This window comes from Sander lucioperca, chromosome 12 (assembly GCF_008315115.2).
Source record: "Sander lucioperca isolate FBNREF2018 chromosome 12, SLUC_FBN_1.2, whole genome shotgun sequence".
Classification (NCBI taxonomy): Eukaryota; Metazoa; Chordata; class Actinopteri; order Perciformes; family Percidae; genus Sander; species Sander lucioperca.
Window position 1 is genome coordinate 10,330,656 of NC_050184.1, and position 22,055 is coordinate 10,352,710.

Consider the following 22,055-nt stretch of genomic DNA (forward strand, 5'->3'; position numbering starts at 1 on the left):
ATACCCTTGCCATAGTGTCTTGAGGTTTGGTGTTATATGTCCATGAATACCTATGCAATTGGCTGATTTACTTCCTCTCTTGTTGTGTTCTCTTGTCCTTCATGCTAACAGTAGCACCAAAATATTGACAGTTGCCTCTGATCATTTATTGCTCTGGCAGCATTAAACAAACAATGATTTCAGTGTTCACATCCAGCTCAAACAGAATCAGACATGGAGAGATTGCTGACACTATTTGGTCCACATTAGTTGTAAAAATGTAATGCGATGTATGCTGCATGTGAAGCTAAATATATATGTTTATATATGAAGAGGTTACTGTAAGTGCATGCTCCTTGTGAGCGCCATCCTGCTCGTACATCCATTTTATTCCTGGATTTCCACTCCTCCTCAGCACTGCCTTACACAACTACTGTGTTTTATTGTTGGTCACGGAGCAGTTCCACACTGCACACGCTCGCAGCTTCTCGATATTACTCCACAACATCCAGCTTCATCCCACACAGGCTGAAACTGCCTCACCTCGGCATCCCACACACTCCGTTCTCTCTGCAGCACGGGCCTCAGAGTGAGGCTCCTGGCACATCTCAGAGTGATGTGGTGTTGCTTTCTGCTCCTCAACCAGCAATCATCCTAATTACCTGTATTGTACCTGGGTTTTTATAAAGTGAGACTACAGATGTTGCAATGACTGGAATACACATTGTATTTCCATTTATTTGTGGCGAGGTACAATATGTTTACCTCATTTTAATTTTGTGATAAGACTATTGCAATGTACATTTGGCACACTAAAACAGAGTTACATTAGCACAAGTCGAGAGGAGCTCCACACTCAGTCACACTGTGGAGTAGTAGTCTTAAAAGAAGCCTGTTGGTGTGATGCTTAGTAGCTGAAATCTTAAAAACTTGCACTTAAACTCAGTGATATTAGGGGGTTTGGATGACATTCAGCGTAGGGCTGGGCGATATGGAAAAAATCAAATATCACGATATTTTTGACCAAATACCTCAATATCGATACCGCAACGATATTGTAGTGTTGACTATTGGTGCTTTCACAAAATATTTACACAATGATATTTTTGATAAATAATCATTGGTAATGTGGATATAATGACTAAGTGGGTAAAGGCAAATAATAGACCAGTTACAGTTAGTCTGGTAAGTTCAGAAAATGACATCACTTCACTGTAATGCTGCCTTTAAAACCAGAAAAAGACAACACTTATGCCGTATTACGATATCCAAAATCTAAGACAATATCTAGTCTCATATCACGATATCTTGCCCAACTTTAATTCAGTGCGTCATTGTGTGTGCTGACCCTGGTTTATGATCAGCTGAGGCTCTGCGTGGGAGTCCAAAGATTTAAAAAACTCTACTGCATGCATCACTTGTCAACTATTATCTATATTTACTGATATATAGTGTCCAACAGAATACATTATCACAAATGCATTGTTTTGAAACTCCGCTGTGACTATTTAGTACTGAGGTGGGATGAAAATTTGGGGCTGTAACTTTATGGTTTGGGGAGAGCACTAATTCAAATGCAGTTGCTTGACTAAAAAATCCGCATTTCAATAGTGGCTGGTTCACGTTTCTAATACAAATCTCACCAACTTCACACCAAAAAGTAAACAACTAACAATTATATAACAATAAATTATAATTGAAGGTGTTGAGCACGGATGTGTTAGGTGGTCAGACTTTTCAGTCTGTTGCACTAACAAGTCAACGGTCAAGAGCAAGATTCTCTGACAAAAAAAAAAAAGAACACCTTACATGTGAACATCTTGAGTCAACTAATTATTCTTGATGGAAAACTTAAAGTATTTCATTTGTGGTTTCAAAAGTGTTTCTTTCCTTCCTCTCAACTGTTTCCTAAATAATTATTTACATTTTACGTAATTTGTCAGTTTATGAGACTTGTGTCATGTTCAGTCTGGAGACACAAACCCCCCCCCCCCCCCCCCCCAGACCACAATGAATAGGAGCTAGGTGTTATAGAAAGTAATTTATTACACAAACCAAAGCTAGTTTACAAATAGTTTCCAGTCCTGTGCGCGTGTATAGTCTAGTATGAACAAACCCACATTTTATATTTACAGACTTTGCATACAGCTTGGTTTTCCGGTTCTTTTGTTTACGTCACTGCTTCAGCATCCAAAATTAGGATTTAAAAATACAATAAAAGTAGAACTAAAAATTTGTACATAAGGAAACTTACAGTTTTTCCTTTTGTCTTTTAAGCCAAGTTTGTGTTCAAAACAAAGAACAGAAAAAGAGCCGGCGATGCTCTAGACAGGCAACCGAGGGGCCAGCCTTTCTCCTGACTGCCTAACAACAGCATTTGGCGGGGATGATTGACAGGTCGTTACAACCAATTGTTAATCATCAGAAAAATTCAGTTAGAGCACAAAAGAAGAATGAACCGTAAGCGACGACACATAAGCAGTCCCATAGTCTTACACCTCCTATTTTAAATACTGAACGACAACATATTTGACTTTTTTTTTTTTTTTTTAAAGCAGAAAATTAAGTATAAAAACAACAACACAAGACCAAGTTTCTGGAACAGGCTCCTCCCTGTAGGCCAGGAAGAAGAACAGGAGGGTTCAACGTTGTCAAGAGAGCCTGAATCTGCCAGTAAAAACACACAGAAGAGTCAGGGAAGGCTGGTGGCTGATAAATCCCAAATATGAGTGGCCACCCTTACCCTTGTTAGAATGGAAAGTCCTCAAAAAAATACCCCAAAATGAAAACTGTCCAACAGACAGCAGGCAGTTCATTCTCACTCTGATAGCTACCGATTACCAGCATGTTTTACCCCAAAATATATCAAGCTAGCCAACCTGACAATTCTGGCATTTCCATGCACAGTACAAAAAGGTCATGTCACGTGTGTGATGTTTGTCTTTTTAAGATGAACTGTTAAACCAACAGTTAACCAGTAAAAGGCAGACATGTATATGGTGGATAACATGGTATATCAAAGGGACCTTTTTTCCTCAAACATTAACTAGTTCTGGTTATTGTACATCTGACCTTTATACATGCCTACACAAAAAAAGAAATTGAATTGTTGTTCATCCCAAATAAGGATGTCAGTGGTGTGCATGTAAACACAATACTCTCCTCTCCTTGTTCTTTGTCCTGGTCTAAAACCAGGGGAAGTTGAGCACCAGCAGTCAGCTACGTGGAGCAGGAAGGGATGGGAGCTGAGCATTGGCAAGAGTTTACGCCGGTTGTACTATGCAGGGCAGAAAGCTAACTTTGTCATCGAGTGGGACCACAATTCACCTGCCACTTCCACTGATTCAGTCCAACGAACGTTTGACGTTTCAGAGCCTTCAGCTGATCGCCTCCTGGAGTAGACAAACCAACCTCAGTAAAGATTCATCAGCATGTGGGTACTTTTGGTCCAGCCCTGATGCTGACGGTATCAATGCTGCTCCTCTGGAAGTAAGTAAACTTCACACTGTCTGCTACAACACTGCTATAGTAAGATGCCTAATATTTAAAGCAGCAACTGGAATACAGGTGGGCAATGATAGTTTTTACTTTAAAACCAGTGCTGTGGGCATTTTCTTTCAATTCAAACTGTGTACTAGCTGCAGCTTATCTGCAAAAAAATAGAGCGCTCACTATTAGGTGGCTGTAACCGATCATCTCAGTTAAGAATACAGCAATGTGTTTGTCACTGTGAATCTTTGAGCACCGGATTAGCCACAGTGAGACTAACTGACACTGAGCTGGACATGTCAGCATGTCGCTCCACGCCGCTCTGATAATACCACACATAAGACCTGAGCACCTGACAGCACATGACCACTTGTTGAATACTGTGGATACAACAACCCAATCAGGATTCACTTTTCTTGAATGTCATATTTTACAACAGCAATGTCTTGTTTTTGTTATTGAATTGAACCGCAAGCTAATCAACCTTGAACCTGTTTAGAGCACCATTTTGAGCAGCATGAGAATAATACAGTTTACTGGTGATTTGTCTACTTTGGGGCCCAGGTAACTACGGCATATAACAAGTAGGCTGAATGTGCAAAACTATAAACATTGCACAGGTTTGGTGTACAGTCTCATCATGGTCACACCCAGGCTTCAGTCTTCCCATCCCTCCACCTGTCCAACTCCCCACCTCCCCTTTCCTACTTCTAGGGGATAAATATTACTGGGGATAAATAGTCCACTGGTGGCTGTTTACAGTGGTACTCATTTACTGTGCTGTCTGTCCCCCCCCCAACCCCCAATCCATCTGTCAAGTCATCCAGGCAGGAAACTAAACCTTTTTTGTTGTTGTCCATACTGAACAGAGTCTGGAACATCCAATAATTCACCAGCAACTTTATCAGTGTTACCAGTCAGCTAGATTTTTATAAAGGACCAGGACCTCCTAATGATCTTTATCAGTGTAAGTGGCTTGTTGAAAAGACAAAATGTACCAGCATTTGGCTGGTGTAAATTTCCCGAATTGATAGAAAACCCACAGGAAAAGAGCCCAATGGTTTACAGCGGTAGTACCCCCCCCCCCCCCCCTCCCCACCAATCCCTCTCCAACAAAGCATCCCAAACCCAAGTCCCAGGGTAAATTCAGTCCAACAAACAGCCATTTTACAGCGGTAGTCATTTACTGCACTCTTTTCTTCCCCCCACTCCCTCTCCCATCTAGTAATCCCTCCGTCCCTCCCGAGCCCTAGCTCCTGGGTACTGTAGCCCAGGGTGAAAACAGTCCAAATATGTCGGCCATTTTACAGCACTACACATTTATTGTTCTTCTTTCCGCGGCGGGCCTGCAGAGCCGCCCTGGTGGCCATCTCAAACACCTCCCGCACGCCGTCCTTGGTCTTAGCGGAGCACTCCATGTAACCGAAAGCTGCAATCCGGCCAGCCATGTCCCGGCCCTCCTCTGACTTCACTGGCTCCTATTGGATGAAGAGAAAATGAAAAAGAAGAATTTGGATTAGGAACACATTCATAGTAACCATGAATATTCACAAGTCTAGAAAATACTAGCTAATAAAGATAAGTACTTCTATAAATACTTGTCAAAAAATATCCCAAATGGTAATAGATTTCTAGAAGAAAAAAGTCTCAATAGCTATTTGAGCCAGCCAAAAGAAGAATTAGGGTACCTGTTTCATCTTGGCCAGCTCTCGGCGCGTGTGGTCATCGTTGCGCAGGTCTTTTTTGTTTCCTACCAGGATGATGGGAACGTTGGGACAGAAGTGTTTGACCTCTGGGGTCCACTTCTCTGGAATGTTTTCTGTGGAGGAAAAAGATCATCAATCAACAATCAATCATTGGCTATTTTATTCTATGTGTGCATGTCTGAGGTCATTTTGGCTGTCTGACTAAAATTAAATGCAGAGCCCATTACAATAGAGGTGATGAATGTTTATTATATTTTAAAATGTTCCAGCTGTGAGATAAACGTTCTAGCAATGGGAGGCCACCACAGCTCAATAAAGGAAAGTGACAGAACTATAAAACCGGCACTAAGCCCATTCTTGCACTGTGATAGTCGAGTGATTACTCGTGTTGTCTAGGTCTCACTTAAGAAAACAGGAAATAAAAACTCAAAAACTGTCAAAAATAAACTCAAACCCATAAACTCTATAGTTCATAAACTCAATGCTGGTACCATTTCTTCTAGCTACAACTGAAAACCCACACTGAAAAACAGACAATGGAAACCCTTACATAAAAGCTATTTGATGTCTCAGCAAATACCCTTATCTTTAAATTAGTTTAACAGAGTTAAATCACAGGACGTCAGCATTTTGATTAGACAAACATTTACAAAGTAATTTAATTTAAAATGCTGCAAAGATAATTCTGCTTCTGAAGACAAGAACAAACAAAGAAGAGCCTCCATATCTCAACTGAGCATCAAGTGTTGGAAAAGAAATCTGTCCCACTTGGTCAGGAAAAACACTGCTTTAAATGGAGATGTACTGTCTGACATATGGTCATGTAAAGCAATGTGAAATTACAAGCTTTAGCACAATAGGCCTTTGTTTTATTATAATTGTAACTTCCTCGGATTTAATCCCATTTAATTCATGTCTAGGACTTAAATGATCTGTAGCTTGTATCACCTTATTTTATGCAATCCATTTCCATGTGATCACAGAAGTGCTGTTCATAATCATGATGACAGAAAAGGCACGACTTGTTCTACAGCATGGCTGCATGCCATTGCATGACAAATGATTTGTTTGTAGGTGTGTGTCTGTGTACGATACGATATACTTTATGGTGCCTTTAGGGAAATTTGTTTTGGACTCCAAGCTGCACACATAAATAATGCCTTGACAGTTATATACATGACTACATAACATAAACAATACAGCACCGTGTGTGTGTGTGTGTGTGTGTGTGTGTGTGTGTGTGTGTGTGTGTTTATGAGAGCGAGATTTGTACTCACCCAAGCTGTCAGGGCTGTCTATGGAGAAGCACATGAGGATGACGTCAGTGTCTGGATAAGAGAGAGGTCTAAGCCTGTCATAGTCTTCCTGACCCGCAGTATCCCAGAGAGCCAACTCCACCTGACACACACACACACACGCACACACACGCACACACACGCGCACACACACACGCGCACACACACACACGCACACAAACACGCACACAAACACACATTGAGGGTAGAAAGAAGGACAAAGGAATGTAGAGTAAAAGGGGAACAAGAAAGAGAAGAGGAAGAACAAAAAGGAAGGGAGAGAAGTTAATACACCATGTCCATCCTGATCAGCACAACTTTCACAGTGAAGGCAGCAAATAAAGGAGATAATGAAAAGGGCTAGTCGACCTCGTCCTGACCAGGAACTAGAAAAGGACAGATTTATTTTCTTATTCCACGAGAGGAACTTAGTAGGGCTGAACGATTTTTGAAAATAATCTAATTGCGATTTTTTTTCCCCAAATATTGCGATTCGATTATTTTTTCAAACTTTGTCTTCTGTATTATTCAACAAAGACAAACAATAAATCATTTTATAGTATGAACAACACACAATTACACACTAGACAGTTAAAAAAGTAAAATTATAGTATATACACACACAACTGTAATTTTTTTTTACAGTGCACAGAGGAGCTGCCTCCAGCCCCTCCCCCTCGTGAAGTTGCGTGCTGCCGTGTGCACTTGTTCAGAGAGGCTATCGTTTCGTTAGCTAGTTGCTGGTGTTCTTGCCGTGGGATTAACTGTACTAATAAAACTGTTGAAACACCGCGGCCACGCTGCTGTGAAAGCTCCCCGAACGTCATTTATCAGAGTCTGGTTGTTACCCCTCTCAGTGGCAGCTCCTCCACTCATATCTTTATAACGGAGCTAACCGCTAACCGGAGCTAACCGCTAATCAGAGCTAGTTGCCAACCGAGCCTTCAGTTCTGCGTGTCTGTATCCATTAACTGCACGTATGGACTCGAACCAGAATAAAACCCTTCATTTTATTAAAATGGCTGTAAAAGTTTTAAACTACAACTCAGAGTTGTTTGAATGACAGAAATCAGCTCAAGGTACAGTGTAGCGTTAGCGTGCTAGTTGATGCTTTCTCTGCGGAGTACAGACTGATTTGCTCTCGCGAGTCATGTGACCAAATCGCAGCCTTTGCGATTAGGAAATCGCGTTTTAACATATCGCGATATTATCAATGCAATTAATCGTTCAGCCATAGAATTTAGTGCATTATAATATCAAAAGGAGCATAACAAGGAAAGCAAAGAATTAAACATTATACATTTTAGGTGGAGCATCTCTGTAATTGTCCTAAAAAAATGTAGTCCTATTCTATAAATTAAATATAGGATTTCTTTTTAATTAACTGACACACGTGACCCTTTTTCTAAGTGTGAGTGATTTAATACAAGGTTCAAATTAGCAACAGAAAAAAAACAATTCTGTATTTGTTCCTCACTAATAAACACTCTGGGACACGGCCCTTAAGCCCTGCGACTACAAAATGTGACAGTGACGTGTAAAAACCTCTCTTAAGCGAGCAGACTGCAAAGCTAAAATCGGTAGAGGAAACCAAATCGAAACATTTGGAAAAGTGTGACACTTGACAAGAAGTAGCCCGAGTCTTCCTCAGCAGCACAGAGGGTTAGAAATCAAACAGCCAACAAAAGACTCAACGTCCCAGAATCCCATTAACCCAAAATGAGGTCAGGATGTGTGGGGTTTTGACTGATCAGTTGGGCTGGGTGCTGCAGTTATCCACAGTGGCACACATACATCGTGAACCTGAAAGTCACGAGGAGTCTTCCCCCAGATGAGAATGTCTCCTAATTTCTGAGTTACAGTGGATTTTGATTAAATGTTCAAGTATTAAACCCAGCCCTGACCCTACAATGTGCCGGTTCCTCGGGGTAAAACATGTTTATCTAAATCAGGCATGATCACTATCATCAATGTGTCAATCTGTGTCCACATAGAAATGAAATTAAAACAATTACAAAAACACCTGGTTAATGTGAGTTAGCATAGCAATTGACGACATTTCAGATAAAACAGACTCGCACACCTAAAAGACGACACAGAAACACCTACACATATTTTGTTGATTCATTTGATTGATGAAAATTGAACAGTGCCGTTTCACACCAGTGACCCGGGGCCAGATCAGAGTACATTTAACGTCAAAGTCCATTTTGTTTGATTAGTTTGTTAGACCCGTGCCCAAGTCCACTTGAAGAGAAGGCCTTGAGTACAGTTCTTGCTGTCCGCGGTGCGGATCAATCCATTTACCCCGAGGCACCACTCTGACATGACATTGAATGGGAAAGACTGATAGTAGTGACAGTTTCACTGCAATTGTCTCACCTGTTTGCCATCCACCTCTATGTCAGCAACGTAGTTCTCGAACACGGTGGGGACGTAGACCTCGGGGAACTGGTCCTTGCTGAAGACAATCAGAAGGCAGGTCTTTCCACAAGCTCCATCCCCCACTATCACCAGCTTCTTACGGATGGCTGCCATCCCTGAAGGGAACACACCGAGGAGGAGGAGGAGGAGGAGGTTATGATCAAGGAGCCACAGGAAAAGCATTAAGAAGAATCAAAAGCACAACTGTTACAGCAGAGCATTTGACTATTCAGAACCATCAATATTTGTGACCTTAGGGGGAAATGCACAACAAACTATCCTGTGTAAAAATGCCAGGACAGCCCATTTTATAGATTAAGACTAAAGAAAACGTGAAAATTGTGTTCAATATATGTGGGATGAAAGCAAGACTACGTGTTGAGTAGTGTTGCATCGTGCAGGTGCACCATGCAAAACTATACTTGACACATTTAACCACAGGGCTGGGGGAAAAAAAAAGCAGTTCAAACCTGAGGTTCTCTCAGGGGGTTGCGAGAGGATTAATGGAATCTAAAAAAGAAAATCCAAGACGGACATGTAATGGTCTTCATAGTTGTGATTTTCGTTAAAGTAAGGAAGGCTTGCCACACTTCAGGCTTATTTAATATTGCACAAGTGGCCTGACAAGAGCAGGAATCACTTAATATTTAGTGGCTTGTTGGCCAAAAAGGCAGAGGACAGTATGTGTAAATCAAAAGCTGAAATCACACAAACATCCTGCAAGCTAGCTGCATGTTAAGGCTCTGACACACCAACCCGACGGCCGACCGTCGGCAGAAAAGGCAGTCGGACTGATCATTCGGCTCCCATCGGTCCAAGAAGGGCCTCGGAACACGCCAAAGCGACGCCGACTTGAGCGCATGTTCTGCGCGTGCGCGAGACGTAATACGTCTCCATAACAGTGTATTGTCGCCCAAAAAATGAAAACAGGAAACGCGTCACGTGGGTCTGGCTTCTCCTGAATTTCAAAGCCGACCATAATGGACCTTTTTCACAGCAGACATTTTGACTTGTCATAGTAGGAAAAAGCACAGCTGAAATACTGAAAGCTGATAACCTTAACGATGGCTCAATTTCATCAAGTGTCCCAGTAAGCTATTTCAGTGAGTCAGCATGCACAATACCAGGGCCTCTCCTAAGTGGAATGCAGCCATCATTAATGGTTGTGAATACACCTGTGCTTTTCCTACTATGACATGTCAACATGTCTGCCATGAAAAAGGTCTATGGCGGCTCGTTCGGAATACGATCTCATATTGTACTAAAATAGTTCACCAAAACGTGTTTCTGAAAACATTTTAAGCGAGAAATAGGCCATGCAGTTGCTGAATCTGTTTTTTTAAATTTTTTTTTTAAATTTTTTTTTTTTTTTATTTATTTTTAAATCGACAAAGGTCAGTTGGAAAGATTTTCGTCAGATTGTGAGAGACAATCGTCACGCTCATCCCGCTCGTCATTTCCGGTGTTTTAACATAAGTGCACTGATTCGCTAATAAAGGGCTAGCACTCCACCAATCAGATTGGTCCATTGAGTCCGACTGCCCACTGGCCGATTCGACAAATCAAATCGGCTACTAGGAAGTAAAATGTAGCCGAGGTTCCAGTAATTCATGACAGTAGAAGACCCGACAGATGTATCAGTGTGGGTGTGAGAGAACGAGCATGCCCAACAGCGTTAAGGGAAGTTGGGGCAAAGGAGTGTTTTGTAGTCTGTGACTTTCTGTAAAATGACATTTCTCAATATGGAGTGCTATAAGCTCCTCTTAACCTCAAACACAGGAATTAGGTTTAAATGTTGATTTTCTATTGGAATCTTTAGAATTATTCAATTCTTGCCAGTGTATTAATAACAAGATTTATGGTCACATTTTACCAACAGAATGCGATCACAACATAAAACCGGAAACCGCAATTTCCCTTCATACTTGAACAGGAACTGTATCCAAAACATTTTATTCACCAAGAACACATCAAACGCACGTTACGCACCTCGTTTGTCATGGTGGCACTGCAGCAGAGACAACTTACAAGCACATATACTTGCTAACTGCACAAGAACAACTGGAGCCGGCATAGAGAGGGTAATAAATCATATCACTGACGAGTCATTTCCGCCTTGATCCGAGAAAGTGCAGCCCTGCGCGGTGTCAATCACCTTTCTCTACCCTGCTATCTCCATCAGTGAGTCAGCTGGAGGCGTGATAGAGAGCAAACTCCCCGACACCTCTGCTGTTCTTTCTCAATTCATCAGCTGAGCTGCAGTTTTGATCTGCAGCATTTCTGGAGCTGTAACATGGCGCTACCACAGTCTAGGTTAGAGGTTAAATTCCCTGTGTCACTGTTGCCCCTTTTGAACAGTGACACGGGCTGCCAGGGGTTTGATTGTGTTTAAATGTTGATTAGCCTTTGCATAAGAAGATGGTCTCTGGTCCCAAACAGTTAGCCTTCCTTTTATTTTTTGTTCAAACAGCAGTTTGTATGCAACTGGCATTTTCAGCTAACACAAGTACTTATTGTCAATTATTGCTCTCTATTAGCGATCGACCTATTGTCCAATTGTAGGCCTGGCCGATTATCGTGGCCGATATTTGGCAATTTGCAGATTATCTGTATCAGTGTTTTATTTTATGATAACCGAGTTAATTAATAAAAAGTGCGCTACTTTGGCTCCACTACAGCTCTGTGTCTCAGGCTCCAGTGGAGCTGGTTGCGCTAAGCTTCAAAAAAGGTAAGGCTGGAGGAATTTCCAAGTTAAAAACATAATAATTTCCACACTGAAGTTGCAAAAACAGCCCAATCCTGTGATCTATTTCTATAATGACAAGTCACTTAAAAAGCCAGATTAATGAACTTTTTTGTGGTGACAATGTTAGCTTGCAGTGTTAACTAGACCATTAGCATTAAAAGGAGTTTATGAATGTGGAGTGATAGTTAAATGTTTAATCTTTAAACAACATTGGTTCCAGTGCAACAGGGACTTATTTAAGCTTCCACCCTGCAAATGGAACATTACTCATCCGTATGAGACAATGTTTGCACATTACATGCGATACATGTTATATGCAACGGTAGCCAGCAATAACGTTGAGTCTCACAGCTAATTTATAAGCCTTAGTAAACGTCCATAACTTCATTTGCTGGTTCATTAGGATATAGCCAGAAACAAACCCTGAAGGGTAGACTTATAATGATATTGCTTGCACTTAAAACTATGACTTCCAATCAATTAAAATGAGCTACACCTTTACCAGCTTCAACATTTAAGTTTTGAATGCAATAATGTAGGGCTGCAACTAACTATTATTTTCATTGTCGATTATTTTCTCGATTAACCGATTAGTTGTTTGATCTACAAAAATGTCAAAACATGGTGAAAAATGTGGATCAGTGTTTCCCAAAGCCTAAGATGACGTCCTCAAATGTCTTGTTTTGTCCAAAACTCAAAGATATTCAGTTTACTGTCACATAGGAGAGAAGAAACTAGAAGATATTCACATTTAACAAGCATGGAATGGAATCTCTGGAATCAGAGAAATCGTATTTTTTTTAATAAAAAAATGACTCAAACGATTAATCAATTATTAAAACAGTTGGTGATTAATTTAATAGTTGACAACTAATCGATTAATCGATTCATCGTTGCACCTCTACAATAATGCAGCAATAGTTATAAATTATTTTAAAACGGGCGTTTGTTGTTACATTCAGTATTTTTTGTTTGTTACAATAACTAAAGATTTTTAATGCAAGACATATACTTGTATATGTATTTTTACTATGTGGCATTGCTACTTTCTAAAACTCTGAGCACTTGTACTAATGGTTAACAGGCTACATGGACTGTAGAAGGTTACAGCTTTCATTTATAATAATTTCATTTTTTCTGTAAATATATATCGGTTCCAAATATCGGTTATCAGTTTCATTAACTACCAATACTCGGTATCGGAACCTGAAAAACCAGTATTGGTTGATCCCTACTAACGATATTGACTTTTCAATATCACAGCCTTTTTTGCCCTCAGTCCCATTAGATTCTGACCCTAAAATGCACCAAAGCACTGTGAGGTGCTGCAAACAGTCTATAATTGGTAAATTAATCTCCAAGTAGGACAGTGTCAAATAAGATTAGACCATTTCCTCCATGACTTGGAGAAAAAGGAAAAGACAAAAATGGGGGCAGCTGTAGCCTCGAGGTACGTGTGTGGTCGTATGCTTGAAACGTTTGACCAGCGGGTAAACCGGGCAAATAACAATGTGCCCTCCTTTTAACAAATGCTGGCTAGGTGCCTATAAGCAAGTCATTAATGCCACAAATTATTCCTTAAGGAGCTTACCAGACAACAGGAGACTTGAAATCGGTAATACAAAGCAGCCGCTTGGCTTTCAATGACAGTATCAGACATTACATTATTAGAAAAAAAAAATTCCTAGCTCAAAAAAAAACACTTAACAGGGGAACTATAAAGACCATACACAACAGGAAAATATCCATTAGCAGTGGAGACGGCTGTGTCTGAACTGCCTGAACTCGTTTCAAAAGAGCAGGGTGACATAGGAATCACAGCACATACGGTACGTCGATGCTGATGTTACGGTAGTATACGATGAGTAAAATGGCCATCAGGCAGTAGGTCCATCATTTTAGACTAAGCAAAACTGAGACAGGATAATCTGACACCGATTATTTGCTCATGGGTAGCTAAAAGACTACACTTGCTCTTTTTTGAATGTTTTTATATGGGGCAATGGCCGCAAAAGACGATACGATTGATTGTTGTTTTGGTACAGCAGCTACAGCACAGCTAAAAGGAAAAAAGGATATTTTTTTGGCGAATCACCCTATACCTGTTCTATGAGCTGAACATGTAAATTACATCACAAATCAGGGAATACAAAAATCTGGATGAAAAGGGTTTCGATTACGCTTATTTTTTGATGCATGGGAATATACAATCTGGGTGACAATCTTAACTATTCCTTGGAGCTGGAACCACGGCCTGTAGCTAAATGGCGCCAAACAACAATGTGAAACTACCACCAACACATCATCTCGGGCTGTTGCTAACATCTTAATGATATCTGCCAAGCACTTTGGCAAATAGCTAGCCCAAAACATTAGGGCTGCCACCTCTTAGTCGATTAGTCGACTAATCGGTCGTTTTGGTCTTAGTCGACTAAGATTTCTTTAGTTGATGAGTCATTTTTTATGCTTATTCATGCTTAATTACTCATTTCCAAGAAACTTATGAGCACATTTCTGGTAAACACAAGATTTAAAGTGGTGCTTTTGCAGGATTAATTGTGGAGAAACTCAGTTTTACAGATGGTTCATTAACTACATTTATATTGCGCTTTTCTAGTCTTAACCACCTCTCAAAGAGCACAGCTCTGTCGATTACATCAACTAATCGATTAATCGACAAAATCATATAAGTGTTAGTCGACTAAGAATTTCTTTAGTCGAGGACAGCCCTACAAAACATTTAACAGGCTTGTCATGCTTAGAAGTGGTTCATATGTGAAGTGGTGAAAGTAGTTGCAACACCAACTACAGCCTGCAGACAACCACTTTACAGCTGTCTTCTTTGGGTGAATAAATTAAAAATGTTGACAAAGGTCAAGAAAACGTTGGTTATGCAGAAAATGGTCATAGTAATAAACTGAGTGCATGCTATCAACATAATCTTGGTCCAGTAAATAATAAGGACCACTACATGTGCAAATCTCCACCCCACCTGCACATTGGCTAACCAGAGACCATTGGTGCTTTTACATTATATTCGGGTTAAGGCAATACCCCGATTTCTCAAACAGCATGTAAACACCTTACCCCGGTTAAAATCAGAGTTCTCATAACCCGGTTAACAGAGGTAGAGAACTCCTTCAGTAACCGGAGTATCCCTGCATGTATACACCTTAACCGGGCTATGATCGGTTTAAGCGTCTGCGCATGCTTCGACTGCCCATCCCCACTCTGCTGGAGAGGTTTTTGAACCGGAAATAATCCTGTCAGCGCTGCGAGTCGTTGTCATTGCTATGACACCATCCAACACAACAGCAATGCCCGAATTAGCGGAACATCGGCAGAAAGAGCCTGCGGTCCATCTGTTTTAGTCGCAGCCAAGGCAGCAGTGGACATCGGGAGATGGCTAACGTAAACAGATTGTCCATCTGCGGGGCTGTCAACGCTGTGTCTCTGCAAAAGAGTGGAGGGGCCGAGCAGCTGGCTAACGTTAATGTTCGTTAACTAACGAACTTAGCTTGCTAATTCCACCAGACAATGGTTACAGATAATGTTATAATCCGCTGAAAAAGTTGTCCGTCGTCTGGCGTGAACACTGTGCGTTCCTACGTTATGACAAGAATGTGTAAATGAAACATTAAGTTTTACTAATTGAAAGGCCGATCGGTGTAATGTTGACATTGGTCTACCGGAAGGAAGCGCCAGTTGTGCGTTGGCAGAGCGCCATCTATTGTACCGGAGGTAGAGTTACTCCTGTCATTCTTCCTATTGTTCCCCGCTCATTTATATGGGGAGAACTGGCATAACCCGGTTATTCACTAACCGGGGTTACTGCTGTGCATGTAAACGCACTGCATGAGATGAAATTAAGAGACAGACAAACAACGGATAAGGAGAGACGGGGATAACCCAAACAGGATCAAATTAACAGAGTAGGATACACAGAGAGAGAGCAACGGGGAACACTCCTGTGATGTGAAAATAGAAGACAGCTTTGTTATTTGTGATTCACGTTATCAACTGACTTTCCCGACAGGAATATTTCATACAGATTGTGCTCCTTTTGAAAAACTGCTCTTGCATTAAATTTGACAATGCAGCTCATCCAACTGTCCTTAGCTACTTAACTGAATAAGCCACACACTTTTTCAAACAAAGACAAAGTTTGATAGATCTTGTCTTTCAATCTAGGCCCCCCCCCCCCCCTCTTTGAGATGGTTAAGTAGGCTGTTAGCTGTCATCCAATCAAGCAGCCAATATTTTTGACAGCAGGCCTGCCAGTCAAACACACTCATGCATTTTCATCCAACACGAAACTATTCTGTGGCATTTTTGCTGATGAATAGTGTTAGGTGAAACACTATTTATTCTGCATTGTTTCCTTGTATGACACAGCCTTAAATGTATTATTAATGGTTACTGTATGCTTGATGAGTCATCAGCTTATCTTTTTGAAAACCCCACAAATGCAACAGTTGCATCAAAAGGCCGGTGTGTGTTTCTTCCAGGAAATACCCTACACAGTCTTCAGCGTGGGAAATTAGCCACCGCTGGTGACGGTTGATGGACTGCCGGCTGATGAATATTTCAGTTTCTGACAGAAATTGGAGTTTGTCTTCTGCCACCTGAGATGCATTTTTGTGGGTAGTGAATTTTTTTAATTAATCCATTACTTTGAAAGAATTAGAAAATAATTATTTTTAACACTGTGTGCAGCACATCCATATAAAACATAACTCCCTTGTGGAGACCGGTTAGTGACTGTGTGCACTCCAATAGGGCTGTTGGCTTCATGCAACAATTTGTCAAACCTACATGATGAAGATCACAGCTGAAAAAAAAAGAAAAAAAAAAAAGAAAGTGTTGCACACGCTGGCTCCGTATGTATATCTCTATTTATTCTGACGACGTTTCGACCCTCGGGCCTTCCTCAAAACAACGATGACAGCTACAACATATGTGTTATGTATATATAAACAACATTCCTGAATTGAAGAAGACAATCCTGAATTTAAAAGTAAACCAGGTTAATCATAATGCTAATTAAAGCATTGAGTCTTCTGATCTTAACCCTTGTGTTGTCCTCCTGTCAACCTTGAAAAAAAACAAACAAAAAACATTTTTTCTCAGTTTGTTTTTGCTTTTTCCAACGTTTTAAATTGTTAAATTTTTCTTCTACACATTTTCAGCGCTTATTTCTACATCCCATATTTTCTGATATAAAACAAAAATTGAAAACGGGTCAATGTGACCTGTAGTCAACACAAGGGTTAAGACAAGTGCTGCAGTTGAATATTCCATTTTGCCTATGAAGGTTCCTAACTAAGCGAAATGACCCGGAAGTATTTAAGTGGCAGCCATGATAAGAGCTGGTTGAATTATCGAAATGATATGGAAAAGTGCTTCATTGCTTCCTTTATTATTATCTATTTTTAGCATAGGGTACACTGGACCATCCTTCACAAAAGAAGATAAACAGCAAAACAGCATCAGATAGAACCAAATAGAAGTGTATTTTTCATTTAAACTATTTGCAGGAGTTGCTCACAGAAACCGCTGAGATTTTGTGCTGACTGAACGACACGCAGCGCAAATGACCGGACTATTAGTGCATCGGGTGGCAGCGCCAATATATATATATATATATATTTTTTTTTTAAATAACACATTTTACTGTACACTGCCAAGAGTACACCAGTTTTGTGTGGGTTTTAGCTGGTATATGAGCTATCTGGCTTTGTGTGGGGGCTGCATGTGTCCTTGCTGCTATAGAGATTAACGCAGTGCTGTAGAGATGGAGAGGGGTGATGCGTTAGTGGCCTAGCAATAACAAAGGAATACAGACAGACGTCAGACTTGGCGGTTATAGTACCCCTAAAATGTATGGCGGTGCTAGTGTTAACGATTTACTTACTTACTATTAATTAGAGACTGCTTTCAGTTTTGTAAATGTTTCCATGTGCCCAGTAATGTCACTGCAGCAAATATCGTGGGACACGTAAGCAGCAAAACTAAAAACTGTATTTATAAACTTGACAGAGGAGACAGAACTACATGTTTAGCTTCTGAAATAAATCAGTGAGATTATTCTGCTATTCCTCCTTTAATTCAAAATAAGATGGGAAATAAAATGGTAATGAAGTAATATTTCCACCGGGTGTCTATGTCTATAGGGCTTGCATTAAACACGGTAAGAACGTGCAAGGCAAAGTATCTAAGATGCACTTTTTGTAGTCCATCTTCTGAACCTTGTAGTTTCACCACGTAAGACCAACATCAATAACATCCACTGTCGCATAATTACGTAAATGAGTCTAAGTGCAGTCGGATTTTCTTAGCACAGCGGTTGTCTTGTCCTAAGTCCTTGTGAATTCTTCTCTACATCTTTCCTTGACCTCATGACGTTTTCCATCGAGGTGAAGAAACACTGGTTAGGAAAAGACACGACTTAATTTTTTTGACTATTCCATCGCAGCCACAAAGTCTCACTATGACTCATTCAAACCACCTGGGTAATCTAATTAATGCCACGTTTAAAGCCCCAATAAACAGATCCTTCATAATAAGCACAATAATTTCCCAATACACACTCTAATCCTTATAATCAAAACACAAAATTGAAAATAGCTTAAATGAGGGGACCATTACAAATACAATGAGCAACTGCTGCACAGGAAAACACAGCTAAATGCGGATAAACATGTAAATGACCCCTTGGAGTAACAAGACAAAGCACTGCGGGGACACTATTAAATTATATTTTCAAGGGGATTAGCAGGTATTCACTTAATTAAAAAATAAAATTAAAAAAGAACACACCACATCTTTAGAGAACTGGCATATATTATTATATTATATATATATATATATATATATATATATATATATATATATATATATATATATATATATATATATATATATATATATGTATGTATGTATGTATGTATGTATGTATGTATGTGTGTGTGTGTGTGTGTGTGTGTGTGTGTGTGTGTGTGTGTGTGTGTGTGTATGTATGTATGTATGTATGCATGTATTGGGAAGAAGCCTTAACAATTAGAAACAGATTTATGAATTGGCCAGTTAATGAAATTGGATATCAGTCAGTCACTGTTATCTCCCTCCATTACCATGGAGGACAGGATATGATTTTAGTTAATAGCTTCAAGCGTGACCGTGTGTAACTCCTGCAATAAAACCTGCCTCACTCCCTCCCCTACCTTAGGTGCTGCAAAATGAGCTACAGTGTCTTCTAAATGACTGAATGCTTTTCCGGAGGGTTTTGTGTATTTGGCACGAATAATAAAGTGAGTAAAACATAACTACAAAACTATGTCAATGAACACCCATCCAAAAACAATGAATTTTGGAAAGAATGAACTTATTCAGATCTTGGTGTGGATGTCATATATCTTGACACTGTGCTACGAGATTATATATTGTCAGATTTTACTCATCGTGTCTCTCTTCGCTATACAGCCAAATGATAACATTTAGGGGTGCACCGATCCGATATTAAGATTGGATATCGGTCCCAATATTGACAAAATAGCTGGATCGGGGATCGGAAAATTTAACAGATCCACGGGCCGATCCAGTTTTGTTAGTTTTTATCCCCTCTGTCGCACGTGTGTTGCATGCTGGAAGACTTGAGTGTACTAATAAATAAGAATTCAATATATTACATCTATGTTATTTTGTCTTAGTTAGGAAAGTAATGTTTAGTTAGGAAAGTCTGGTGACTTTAGTCTCTTCCACATGGTGGAAGGAAAGTATAAGGTGGAAGGTATACAGTGTATTATTAATTCAACAACGGTATCAGATCGGTATCAGGTATCGACAGATACACAAAGCCCAGGCATCGGGATTGAAAAAGTTGGATCGGTGCACCCCTAATAACATTACCTTCATGTGTGTCAGGGTGAAATTGACAATTGTGTGCATTACTGCTATGTTTCCCCAAGACCATATCACATCTCTAGCTTTGATTTACTACTGTATGAAACCAACAACTCACACACAGAAGACAGTCACATTATCAATAATCGTGGTCAATAGAAATATAGTGATAAATGAGTTTGCCGGTATCACCCAGCCCTAAGTGGTCAAATGTTTTACACTTGCATGGCTGGTTAGAAAATTGGCCGTGCTTTGTGTGGTTTACCAGCGCACAGAAAAAGTTGTGTTTCTTGCCTGTGAGAGCTCCCAGTGTTTAGTCAAACATTGTTTTTAAACCAGCTAGCCACAGGGTGGGTCACCAGAAAGATGGCGTCATCACAGAGGCAACAGATGGCTAGTGTGTCCGCAGTGGAATAACGGGTGGGTGGCCCCGATCCAAATTTAACACCAAGGCCCACATTTATTACACATATGACTTCTCAGAGGCGATTGCTAATGCCGTAAAACTTCAAAACCCCTACCAAGTACAGACTGTGTGTGCGCTATGGTCACTGACATGTTCTAAAATCTACAAAATGAGAAATACTGTTTTGGTATTGAAAAAAGTACATTGATAAAGTAGTCGTTCCTTATGTTTGGCATGTTACCGGAAAACTAACGTCTAACGTTACATTAACAAGAAACTACCACTAGCAGTCATTCAAGAAGCGACGCTGAGCCGTTGGGAAGCCGCCTGGTCAGCCGGGGCAAGTCAGGAAAGGAGCCTCATTGTTTGGCTACGGCTGGATCGCCAATCTAGGCCAGTCTTAACGGTTCAATTTATAAGCAACACGTAAGTTTTCACAGTGTACAAACATTCCTCGGTATACTTTGACCGAGGTGTTTCGGTCACATCCGTTTCTACACTCAGAACACAGCGGTTTTCGCCTCAGCACAAGTGTTTGGCAATTGCGGAAGCGGCATTGAAAGTGAGGTCGGCTAGGGGAAAAGCTAACGTTAGCTAACGTTAACCTCGCTAGCTTTTAGCTTTGCTAGCACGGCCTTTTAAAGCTCCGGACAACTTTTAAAATAACCCTGTCCGCTTTAAAACTTAACAATACGAGATAAGTAGCACTTCATAGTGGTCTGGTATTCCAGAAAGTAGTTTACCTGCAGTGTATGTGGCAAGCAGTCGGATTTGTCAGTGTTTCGCGGAGCAGAATTGCTTTGCCGACCAGTCGAGTCGCTCGCTGCTTTCCCCCGTCTCAATCTGATACAATGATTTACTTCACGGGAGCGCGCCGCCAGGGTTTGTAGTTTGTAGCTGGGGGAGGGGTGACGGGTACGAGCCTGAGAGCCACACCTGCGCGGGCACGAGGTGTACAAGCACTCGGAGCAGTATGGAAATCTGTAAGGTTACGTTGAGCTATACCTGTCTATTTTTTTTTTTTAGACGTGACATTTTAACTTTCATGTTTAAGTTTAACAGTATGTGATTCTGTTTTTAACTTACCAAGACAGAGCTTTGCAATGCTAAGGCCTATATAATAGTCATCTATATCAGTGTATCCTACCTGGGGTCACTGCATTGCCATCTTAATTAGTCTACCCCTGGTGTTTTTCAGGAGGCTTGGTAAGCACGTATAGCTTTGAGTCAATAGTGTTTTGCACTCATTAATCAGAGTTAATTGAGCCCATTACAGCTTTGCCAACACTGAAGCTGTACATTTTCTCTCATTGTAAGTGTCTGTGGGCCAGCATCGACTGTCCAAGTGGAAATCTTTACTTACTGCACCACCTGGCGGACAGTTTAGGTAACTAAACAAATTCAGAGAAATGGAGGGCAAATCATGTAACATATTAAAGAGAATAAAAAGTATAGAAATATGCCACCCAGTTGTAAAAGGACATAATTAGAGTATCAGCAGTAAGTACTGCAGTAAGTACTGCTGATACACTGAAGAGTTGAGACTCAGCTGGAAACTGTTACGTTATTAACTACTAATAACTAGAACAACAAACAGTTCTGGTGTTATGGTCCATTTAGGTTTAGTTTGAATTTATGTCCTTTTATATATGATCACCACTTTTAAATACAGTGTCTGGGAAAATTGCCCAGAAATTGGGTGTTGGGTAGTGCGTATTTATCATAAGTTAAGTGGTCACTGTAACTGTGTGTAACTGTAGTCTTTTTAAGGGAGTCATATTGGTATTTCTTATCGCGACCTTAGTCAGCGTAGTCCTCATTGATTCTTTTATAGTTTGTCTTAACATTAAGGTTAACTTTGACTTGAGTAGGATATTCCAGTACTCTCTCCAACCCTCTTAATTATTTTGTCTCATACCATAAGACTGTGGCAATCTCTGGTGTTTAAAAGTTTGGTTTAACATTGCATGGTTATAGACGGATTTATTATGTGACACCTGGTAATCCCACCTGTAAATACCAGAATGTTTTTTTAAATCTACCCACTTAACAAAAACAGTGTCTTTTTAAAATTACACATCAGTATGCTAATTTTACAAATATTCAGG

The 22,055-nt window shown here is 40.3% G+C and overlaps 1 protein-coding gene and 1 long non-coding RNA gene across 3 annotated transcripts; one reads left to right on the plus strand and one right to left on the minus strand.

Annotated features, from left to right (window-relative positions):
- Window positions 1-2,272: 2,272 nt before the first annotated feature.
- LOC118496471 lies at window positions 2,273-3,076 on the plus strand. The gene is made up of 2 exons (XR_004899046.1): window positions 2,273-2,629; window positions 2,670-3,076. It is a non-coding gene; the product is annotated as an uncharacterized LOC118496471 (long non-coding RNA).
- Window positions 3,077-4,560: 1,484 nt separating this feature from the next.
- rhoab (ras homolog gene family, member Ab) lies at window positions 4,561-20,874 on the minus strand. 2 transcript variants are annotated; one of them, XM_031286555.2, is made up of 6 exons: window positions 20,691-20,874; window positions 8,852-9,009; window positions 6,452-6,572; window positions 5,157-5,287; window positions 4,728-4,946; window positions 4,561-4,663 (listed from the first exon to the last, which is right to left on the minus strand). In XM_031286555.2, the coding sequence occupies exons 2-5, from the start codon at window positions 9,005-9,007 to the stop codon at window positions 4,773-4,775; spliced, it is 582 nt and encodes a 193-aa protein (XP_031142415.1). In that variant the 5' UTR covers window positions 9,008-9,009; window positions 20,691-20,874; the 3' UTR covers window positions 4,561-4,663; window positions 4,728-4,772. The 2 variants fall into 2 exon arrangements, with proteins under 2 accessions (XP_031142415.1, XP_031142416.1); XM_031286556.2 differs by lacking the exon at window positions 4,561-4,663 and having other exon boundaries at window positions 4,684-4,946.
- Between the last annotated feature and the right edge of the window lie 1,181 nt (window positions 20,875-22,055).